At 52.7% G+C, this 9,973-nt stretch overlaps 1 protein-coding gene across 2 annotated transcripts in view; it reads left to right on the plus strand.

Annotated features, from left to right (window-relative positions):
* Positions 1-9,973, plus strand: part of UVSSA (UV stimulated scaffold protein A) — a 30,259-nt gene that overhangs the window by 4,946 nt on the left and 15,340 nt on the right. For both annotated transcript variants that reach the window (XM_012812289.2, XM_023507711.1), the window contains exons 5-6: positions 384-496; positions 738-866. In XM_012812289.2, the coding sequence (XP_012667743.1) occupies positions 384-496; positions 738-866 (242 nt within the window). The remainder of the gene's footprint in view (positions 1-383; positions 497-737; positions 867-9,973) is intronic.

The raw sequence follows: 9,973 nt of genomic DNA on the forward strand, positions 1-9,973 counted from the left end.
GAGTAGAGACTCCCTAAGGCTGGGGTGGGGGACCCTCTATGTGGTCCAAGTGCATGGGGAGCCTGGGTGGGTTATAGGCCTGTCACATATGGTCACAGCTAACGGAGATGCCGTGGTCCCTAGTGCCCTTTGACCCCAGCTTCATCACAAGTGGTTCTCGCTGTGTACTCAGGGGTGTGCCAGGTCTACTCTTCAGATAGTGCACCCAGAATCATGACTGTGTGTTTCCTCTCACTGCATTGGGTGCAGGACCCCAGTCACATGTGGCCAAGACAGGGCAGGCAGCTGGAAGGTTCTTTGCAGGCAACAGTGGCTGCTGCTGCATGGTCCTATGGGGATGTGAGCCTCAGGCACTCTGATGACTTCTGTGTGTTTCACTGCAGATAGCCTGAAGGTGCAGGAGAATGAGGACAACCTCGCCGTTGTCCATGCTGCCCGTGATGTGCTCAAACTTGTACAGAACAAGTTCCTGCCCGCTGTGTGTTCCTGGGTGCAGGTGAGGCCAGGTGCCTGGCCAGAGCGAGGGTGTGAAGGTGGAGCCCATGGATGTAGGACATGTGGGAAGTGCCTGGCACGAGGGTGTCTTTTTGAGGCCTGCTGGGGCTCTGTCCCTTGCCTGCAGCCTCTATCCTCTGAAATACCCTGTAGGCCCACAGACCAGCTAGGTGACTCCCAGCAGGGTCAGTCTCCCTGGGGCCTGCCCTGGGGACTTTTGCAATTCAGTTTGTGTTTTTCAGCGGTTTACCCGTGCAGGGGTCCACGGGGGACACTTAAAGCGTGCCATTGGCCTGAAGACGGATTTAGAAGTCGTACTGAGAAAATACCAAGAGCTGGACATCATACCCAAGGGGGAGCTGAGGCTCAGCGTGAGTTGGGGCAGTGGGTGAATGTACTGAGAAAAATACCAAGAGCTAGACCTTGTACCTGAGGGGGAGCCAAGGCTCAGTGTGAGTGGGGGCGCTGGGTGCTGACCATAGTTCTGAGCAAGCATGAGCTGCTGGGGCCTCAGGGTGCTGTTTTCTTTCTTGCTGAGAGTCACACAGGGCCCCTTGTCCAAGGGGCAGTGAAGGTCTGGGGTGGCAAGTGGGGTCCCAGTGCTCTCTGTGGGAAGGAGGGGAACCCCTGGGGGCCCAGCTGCACCTGGCTCCTTGGCCAGGCTTCCTGCATGGCAGTGGCATCTAGGCTATCCACATGTTCTGGCCCTGTGTTCCACCTGAAGGGGCCTCCAGGAAAGCTTTAGGGGCCAGGAAGCTCTGCGGGCATCCTCAAACTACGGCCCGCAGGCCACATGCAGCCCGCCTAGGATATTTATCCAGCCTGCTGGATGTTTTTGCTGCTGCTGCCTGTCCTGCTTAGCAGCCAACTTGTCCCGGGCCCCGCAGACAGTGAACTGGTCCCCTGTTTAAAAAGTTTGAGGAACCCTGCTCTAGGGAGTTGCCATCAGATGAGGCATACTGTCCGGAGGCACCAAGGTCAGCCCAGGAAGAGACCCTGGGAGAGCTCTGGGTGTCAAGAACAAAAGGCTAGTGGAAAGAGGAGCTGGGCCCCTGAGGCTCCGAGGTTGCAGGGAGATGTTCCCCCTGAGCAGGGAAGAGAGTCAAAAGGGCCATAGGCCATCCGGCAGAGCTAGGGGGAGGTGTGGTGTCCATCCCTTGGGCCCTGCCAAATGGGCAAGGCAAAGCTGTGCAATGACCCTGAAACCACAGAGACTACTGCCCTGGGCAGGGGTGACAGGCTGCCACATGAGGATGGGGACACTCGCATTCACAGGGCAGGGGTCTCACACATGTGTCCTCAGAGACTGTGGGGCAGGGGCTGCCCTTAAGTGCATCCAGCTGTGCCCGGTCATCTGTCTCCTGGCTAGGCGGTCTCTCCTCTGTTCAGAACCAAGGAAATAGCAGGTACCGTCCCTCACAGAACTCAAGGCCTGGACTGTAAACCCACACCTAGCTGAGGGTGTTGCCAACCCTGGCCTGGGAGATGGTCAGATTTTATACTCTCCCGGTTTTTAAACCTTGCCATGGCTCCAGCCTAGAACCATGAGCCAGCGATCACCTGCCCTGGGGGCCTTTGGAGAAGAGCATGCTGGTCCCTTCCCAGGTGGGTCCCTTCCCCTCTGTGCTTTGCTGAGGAGGCACAGCTATGGGGCCAGCAGAGGGCGCTTGCTGTCCCACCGAGCAGGCCACGAGGACTGCTGTGCGGTCCCCTGTTTGTGGGTGATCATTAATAGTTAATACTGTGTAAGAGTTTTGTTAACTAAGAAATCAGTTTTATAAATTTTCACAAAGTGTATCTTTCACTATGAAGAAAATATTTTTCATTCTTGTTTTTGTGGGAGGAAGGTGATCAACTCTGTCAGCTTATCAGCAGTCAGAAGTTCCTCCCTGTGACTGTGCAGGGCTACAGTGTTGTCAGGGCAGGTGTGGGTGGCCAAGTCGCCTGCATGGGCAGGTCTGGGGCCACAGGGACCCCTGCTCATGATCCTGCTGAACCCTTGGAGATTGCCATGCTTTGGCTGCCATGTGCTGCTGCTGCCCTATCTCATCAGGACATCCAGATCCTGCCTGTTCCCACTCAGTCCCTTCTGTGGTGAACAGTTGTGGCTCCTGCAGTGGGTGGACAATTAGGTTTGCTGATAGGATGATGTCTCTGGGGAGTTTGGTGCTTGGGGGGTGTCCAGTGAGCCGGGAAAGGTAGCGTGGTCTGGTCTCACCAGACCTGGGCACTGCTGACCCTTATCATCAGCAGGGCAGTAGGACCCTGAGTAACGGGGGTTGTGTAGCTTCAGTATCCAAGACAACTGTGGGTTGGTTGAAGAGATAGCAGCTTTTTTTTTTTTTTGAGACAGAGCCTCAAGCTGTCCCCCTGGGTAGAGTGCCATGGCATCACAGCTCATAGCAACTTCCAACTCCTGGGCTCAAGCGAGTCTCCTGCCTCTGCCTCCCAAGTAGCTGGGACCACAGGCGCCCGCCACAACGCCCGGCTATTTCTTGGTTGCAGCCGTCATTGTTGTTCGGCGGGCCTGGGCTGGATTTGAACCCGCCACTTTAGGTGCATGTGGCAGGCGCCTTAGCCACTTGAGCCACAGACGCTGAGCCGAGATAGCAGCTTCTTTGGGGAGCCTTGGTCACTGTCTGCCTGGGCTCCTGCCACCATGCCTCCCAGAATCTGCTGGTCTGCTCTAGGTGCTATGTCCAGGAGCCCCAAGGTATGTGGGCTGGGTCATCCAAAAGGCATTGGGTGTATGTGGCTGCCTGTTGGGCTCTGGTGTGTGCTCCTGTCCTGTGAGGCCCTGTAAGCCTGTATGCCTTCAGCTGTGTGTAAACTTTCAGGACGCAGACACAGGTGTCTGGGCATCTCTGGGTGTGTGATCCCTGCCTCTAGGTCAGCAGGACCACTGTCCTGGGCCCAAAGTCCTGGGGCTGCAGCAGTCCCCATTGTCCTGTGTGGTCCTGGCCTGACTCCTCATGTCCTCCTGTGTCAGGGTGCTTGGGGTTTTATAACCTTGGCCTGGAGGCAGCTGTGAACAACCCAGAGCCCTTGTCCCCATGGGACACATAGCAGGCACACTCAGGGAGGCTAGGCAGCAAGGCTGAGCTGGGCCCACTGGACTGGGCGGAGGGGTCACAGCTCCAGGGGGAGGGGAGAAGCTGCTTTGCTGGTTTGTCGGTTGAGTGGACATTTTCTAGATCCTTCCTTACAAACTGATCTTTCTTAAAGGCACTGCTCCAAAGTCCTTAGAGATTTGCTCAGAGAGCGAGAGCTGGCAGATGCAGTGATTGGCGGACGTCTAGTTGTGAGAAGCAGCACCCGCTCAACTGAGCTCGCTTCCCAGAATAGACACGGTGCCCGTATCTGCCCATCGCCCTATGGCTTGCACTGCGCATGTGTAGGGCAGCTGGAGCTGGCTGATGAATGTCACTGTTAATTAATGCCATTTTAATTAAAAATTATGAATGAGGTGCTCTGAGGTAATTTTCAAGTAAAACTTACAGAAGGCTGAAATCATTCCCCTCGTGTGAAATCATTCCCCATTTAGCACAGAATTGGCATCAGCTTTGCATGTAGAGCACAGAGCTAAGAATGTTAATCTGATAATATGTGGTTTAAATATTTTATAACATCTAACAAACATGCATGCCACCAAAACATGGCTGGTGCAGCTGGCTGAGGCTGCAAGCCACAGCTCAGACTCGGGAGGGGCACTGAGCGGCTGCTCTGCACGCCTGTCGCAGTGGTTTCTACATAATATCGTTTTCCTTTGACATAGATGTGCTGTCTTCAAAAAATACTTACTCCAGTTTAAATAGGTTTAACTCCGTGTTTTATGGAGTGTCTCTGTGTCAGTTCTGTTTGGGAGTAGGCCAGGGATAAATCCCAGCCAGATCAATGCGGAAAGGCACTGGGCAGATTTACCTCCCAGCCTCGCTGTAGCAGAGGTGTGATAACCCCTGGCTGCTTCATTCACTAAACTGGTGGAAATCCTTTGAAAACTTAAAAATTGCTATTTAATTGTATAGGTAAGTTTACCAATTATTTTTTATTATGTAATGAACGATAGTAATTTCCTACCACCTAGTAAGTCAGAATAGTTGTTGGTATCGCTCTTTTCAGTACTAGCAGCAGTGTTTTTTTTTCTTATTGTAAATTATTGGGTTATTTCTACACATAGTTTAAATATTGGCATGGATGTTTCATTTTCGCCTCTCATGAGTCTGATGGTGCAGCCACATGGTTCTCACTGGGACACACTGCCACTGTCTGCGGACATCGGAGTCCTCTGCCTGGCATGCTCTGGTTCTCTATCTGCACCACCTACCTTCTAGACTAGCCTGGGGCTCCAGGGTGCAGCTGATAGGCCCCCTGGGGACACTGCTGTCTGTTCGGGAAAGTTCTGTGGTGCTGCCAGAACTGCTTGGCTTCTTGGAGGTGAAAAGGACAGAAACCAAAATCCAGGGAATGAAATGTTGACCCGTCAGGCACAGCAGGAAGGGCAGGGGACTAAATCAGCTGCTGGGAAACCTTGTGCGGTAGCAGGGCCAGGAAACAACCTTCCTGGTGACGAAGCTCCCTCCATCATGCTGAAGGCCAAGCACTAATCCGCGGCAGGCTAGGAGTTGGGAGGGTGTAGATAGGACAACTCTCGCTGGTCAACCTGGGCAGGCCAAGGCACAAGCCTTTCCCTCCCAAGCCCCCCACCCCCACCCGGGGTCCAGTCCCCCATGTGTTATCTGCTTGGTAGACAACACTTAGCAGATGAGCCTCTCTCCCTCTATACCCCCTAGTGTTCTCTCTTTAATTCCAAAAGAGCTCTATTGGGTAGACCATTGCCCCCATTTTTTTTTTTTTTTTTTGAGACAGAGCCTCAAGCTGTCCCCCTGGGTAGAGTGCTATGGCTTCACTGCTCACAGCAACCTCCAACTCCTGGGCTCAAGCGAGTCTCCTGCCTCAGCCTCCCAAGTAGCTGGGACCACAGGCGCCCGCCACAACGCCCGGCCATTTTTTTGGTTGCAGCCATCGTTGTTTGGCAGGCCTGGGCTGGGGATTCGAACCTGCCACCTTAGGTGTACGTGGCTGGCGCCTTAGCCAATTGAGCCACAGGCGCCGAGCCCATTGCCCCCATTTTATCGATGAGAAAACTGAGTCTGGGAGAAGTTTTTGTGAGCCCTAGCCTCCTGGTTGATGCCTGGCCACCTGGCAGGAAGAGCTGTCCATTGAATGTGCTACCTACTCCGTGGCCAGTTACCGTGGCCTGCTTCTCTGCAGTGTTCTGGTTACCTGGAGCACTGCACTTGCAGCTGAGGCCAGGCAGAATCACTTGGCCTACCTCCTTCCTCCTAGGGTCTCTGGTGCCTGTAGTAGCCTGAGTAGACATTTCTGGTGCCCACAGTGGCTTTGCCTGTGAAACTTGTGGGAACTGATCATGCCAGCTGTTTTTTTCTTTTTTTTTTTTTTGAGACAGCCTTACTTTGTTGCCCCCAGTAGAGTGCCGTGGCATCATAGCTCATAGCAACCTCAAACTCTTGGGCTCAAGAGATTCTCTTGTCTCAGTCTCGCAAGTAGGTGGGACTACAGCCAGCACAGCGCCTGGCTATTTTTTTTGAGATGGGGGGAGGAGGAGCTCACTCTGGCTCAGGCTGGTCTCCAACCTGTGAGCTCAGGCAGTTCACCCACCTTGGCCTCCCAGAGTACTGGGATTACAGGCGTGAACCACCTGGCATGAGCCTAAGCCCCTGGGCTATCCTGTTGTCTGGAAACCAGGCTGGTAGCCTCCTTTGAGAACATGTTCTGGGCAGACACCAGGGCAGGCCCGGTTAGGCAGCCCTGGAGAACAGGCTTTCAGGGTTGGTCCATTTGAGCAGATCCTCATCGGGTTGAAACGTGGGGTCCTGCCTTTCTAGCCAACTGCTCCTCCACACCCAACAGAGATCAGGTCCCAGCTTGGCTCCACAGGTTGACCTCCTCTCACGCCTCCTGGCAGGCTGGACACCACTGTGTAGGCCTCAGGTTAGGCCTCCTGTGGTGGGCAGCTTCTGCTAGGTTTGTCCACAGCTCCAGGCCTCTTACTGATGGGGATCAGGTGAGAAGGGGAGAATGCTTACCACGCTGCTTTGTGATCTTACTGAAAAACCTGATGAGTGTGGATTTTATGAAGAGACAGTTATAGAACGTTGCCATTTGCTTCAGCACAGCTTCCGGTGCTCACCCAGGAATCCAGAGTGTGTTGTGCAGCGCTGGTCCTGTGTCCAGGTGCTCCCTGTGGCCAGCCCAGCCCACGACCACCCTCTGTCCTCTGAAGGTGCATCCCAGCAGCCAGAGATGCACATGAGATATTGGCCTGGCTGGGCAATTTGCACGGCCTTCCAGGGAGGGCATTAGCATATAAATAGCAGATGCAATGACGACCATCACAGCTGAGCACGTTTAATTTTTAGTTTATAAGATAGAATGGGTTTTTAAATGCATAGCCATCAAGCCGGGGAAAGACAAATGCAGTTTGGAACTCACTTGTCTGACGAGGCCTTACATCATTTTTTTTAAAAAAAGGAAACAGACACACATAAAACTGAACAAAAGTGATTTCTTGGGTGAAAAGTAATTGAGATTGCGTACCAAGTTAATTAGATGGTACAAAATTTATTTAATGGTCCCAGCTGTATCTGCTGGCCGTGCTTGGTGGGCAGGACTGCCCCTTCCCGCGGGCTCCACTTCCCCTTCTCAGTAATTAGTAACCTCACTACCCTGCTCTTGTAAACTGATTGCATTGTATATTTTAGCCGTTTTATTGCTTGTTTAATTATGATCGTAGAGACTCATTTTTCTAAATCCTTTTAAGTGTGAGTGAGAGTCACTTTGTATGAAACTAGCACAGCCAGAGAATGTTCTCCATGCCTCCTAGTGGCGGCTGCGTGGGGGTGGGGGCTTTTCAGAGCTGGCCCTGGCATGGTGAAGGTCTGCAGCCCCAATGATGGGAACCACCCAGGCCCACACCTGTTAGGGAAAGCGTGCACAGGTGCCCAGTGCCCTGATTACAGCTCCCTTGGGAGGGGCCTTTGCGCCCTGTCTCTGCCTGGCCCTGTCTCTGCCTGTGGGTTTCTTAGGTGTCTTTTGTCTTAAACTATTTGATCACAGTTGGAAAACCCAGCTCCAAGGTGAGCTAAAAGCAAATTGCTCGTAGAGAAGGTTTAACAAGTTTAACCCTGTTTGGAAGATGCCTCCAACTCTGCCTAGGAGTTTGGTTTCCCTTCCAGGACTCTCGGGTGTTCAGACACCCTGTGCTCACATGGTAGGGTCGCTGTTGCCTGGTGCTGGCCCTGAGCCCTGTCTGACCTCTGTAACCCTGAGGGCAGGTCCTCGTAGTACCTCAGGCCAATTGGTTATTTGATTTCTTGGTAGTGAACTGGACACTTCCAAGTGCTCAGAGAGGCTCTTCCATGTGGGCCTTAATTCCTCTTTGGTCCTCCCTGCATTTCTGAGGCCTTGGACTATCTCTGGGGCTGTAGTGTCTCTCCTCTGAGCAGGCCTCGGGTGTGAGGCCCTGGCAGCTTACACAGAAACATTACTTCCTGTCCCTAATGTGCAGCAGGCCTGGTGTTTGATGTCCAAGGTGACATCCAGGTTTCTCATCTGTGAATTAAAACCTAAAAATGAGGGAATTTCAGCTTAATTTTCATATGAGCAGTGAAGTCCCTAATTTTAAGTTGCCATGGTTTCAGTTTCAGACTAAAGTGTTGAAACGTGTGCTGTGGTGGGCTCAGAGGTGGAGGTTTGTCTGCAGGCTTGCCTCTGCATTCACAGGGGGGACATATAGGCCCCATTGCCTGTTGGCGCTAATGTAGAACAAAGAGGAACCAGCCTCCAAATTTAGTCGTAGAAATAAACGATTTTACTTGGAGAGAAAGAAGATATAATTCCTAGTAGTTAGCTAAGCAGTTAAATTTTTTTTTTAGGAAATGAAAATTTGATAAAAGTCCCCGTTGAAATTCAAGGGTGTGGGCAATAAGCATAATATTTTTTGAAAATGACCCCCATATTTAACATCTGGCGTGTGTGTTATGCATTGTAGCACCCGGTCCACATCTACCTTTAGAAAATTAAAACACATAAATTCTGTTTAGTGTTTGATGCGCACTGCACTAGCTGAGAACTGTAATGCCCTAAAACCTTGGGCTGCTCTCCACCTTTCATAAATTCCTGGGCAGATTCTATACAAAAATAATTTTCAGGTCCGTGGCTCATTGTTATTCAAACGTGATGGATGGTCGTCATTTGCTCTGCTCGGGAGTTAAGTGCCCCTGTCATTTCCAAAGAGTATAATTGGGACGTTTCACAGGTCAGCGGTGGAGACAGGCTTCCCTTTTGATCAGTGTTAGACTGATAACAAAAATTGCAGTTTCCCATGATGAATGTCTCCTGCACTTCCCAGAGGCACAGCCGAGGCTGCACTTGGACACTGCCTACCTGCTTCTGGGTCTGTGCCGGGGGCTCCTGTTCTTCAGGGCATCAGGGCCTGGCAGGTGTGGCCAGATGTGGCTGCTGATGTCCCCGGCTCCAGGGCTGTGAGCAGTTCTAATTCTGTCTGATGCCTGCAGCTGACCCTGAGCACCATCCACAGCCACCTGGAACCTCCTTGGGCCCGTTCCCCTGCTGTCTGTCCTCCCTTCCAGAAAAGGCCAGAATGAAGCGTGACTCAGGTGTGGCTGTTGGGAATTGCATGTGTTGGAGTGGTTGAGTTTTTCAAAGTTTTGCTCATGTGACCATCTGAGGGTCTCATGAACTGGTGTTCATCAACAGGCTTTCTTTCCAGGGGCCCTACCTGCCTGGCTAGCTTGGAATAGCTGTGATGGGCCACCCTGCAGGCTCCCTTGTTCTGGGTGCTCCAGCCAGGCCCTGTCTTGGGGCGCAGGGGTGGCTCTACAAAGGATTCTGGCTGGTGGGGAGTGAGGCAGGAAAGAGCCATCCACAGGCTGTTTCTGCATCAGGACTGTAGGCAGGTGTGGCCCCACTGTGTATGGCACTGTTATGAGTGCAGCCCTGGCTGTGGATCACAGCTGTCCCTTCCCCCTTCACATGGGAAGCGGGGAGAGCCAGTGCTTGTGCAGTTCTGCAGGTACTGGGGTAGGTGAGGCACCTGGGCTCCCCTAGAACTCAGCAGGCAGCCCCTGGTCACTGGCCTTATCAGAAGGAAACTCGAAGTGGGTTTTAACAAGTCATTAAGGACAGAATATTCCTGGCTCGCGCCTGTGGCTCAAGTGGCTAAGGCGCCAGCCACATACACCTAAGGTGGCGGATTCAAATCCAGCCCAGGCCACCAAACAACAATGATGGCTGCAACCAGAAAAAAAAACAATAGCCAGGCGTTGTGGTGGGCGCCTGTGGTCCCAGCTGCTTGGGAGGCTGAGACAGGAGACTCGCTTGAGCCCAGGAGTTGGAGGTTGCTGTGAGCTGTGGTGCCACGGCACTCTGCCTAGGG

This window comes from Otolemur garnettii, unplaced genomic scaffold, assembly GCF_000181295.1.
Source record: "Otolemur garnettii isolate 467f Iridium unplaced genomic scaffold, OtoGar3 scaffold00198, whole genome shotgun sequence".
Taxonomy (NCBI): domain Eukaryota; kingdom Metazoa; phylum Chordata; class Mammalia; order Primates; family Galagidae; genus Otolemur; species Otolemur garnettii.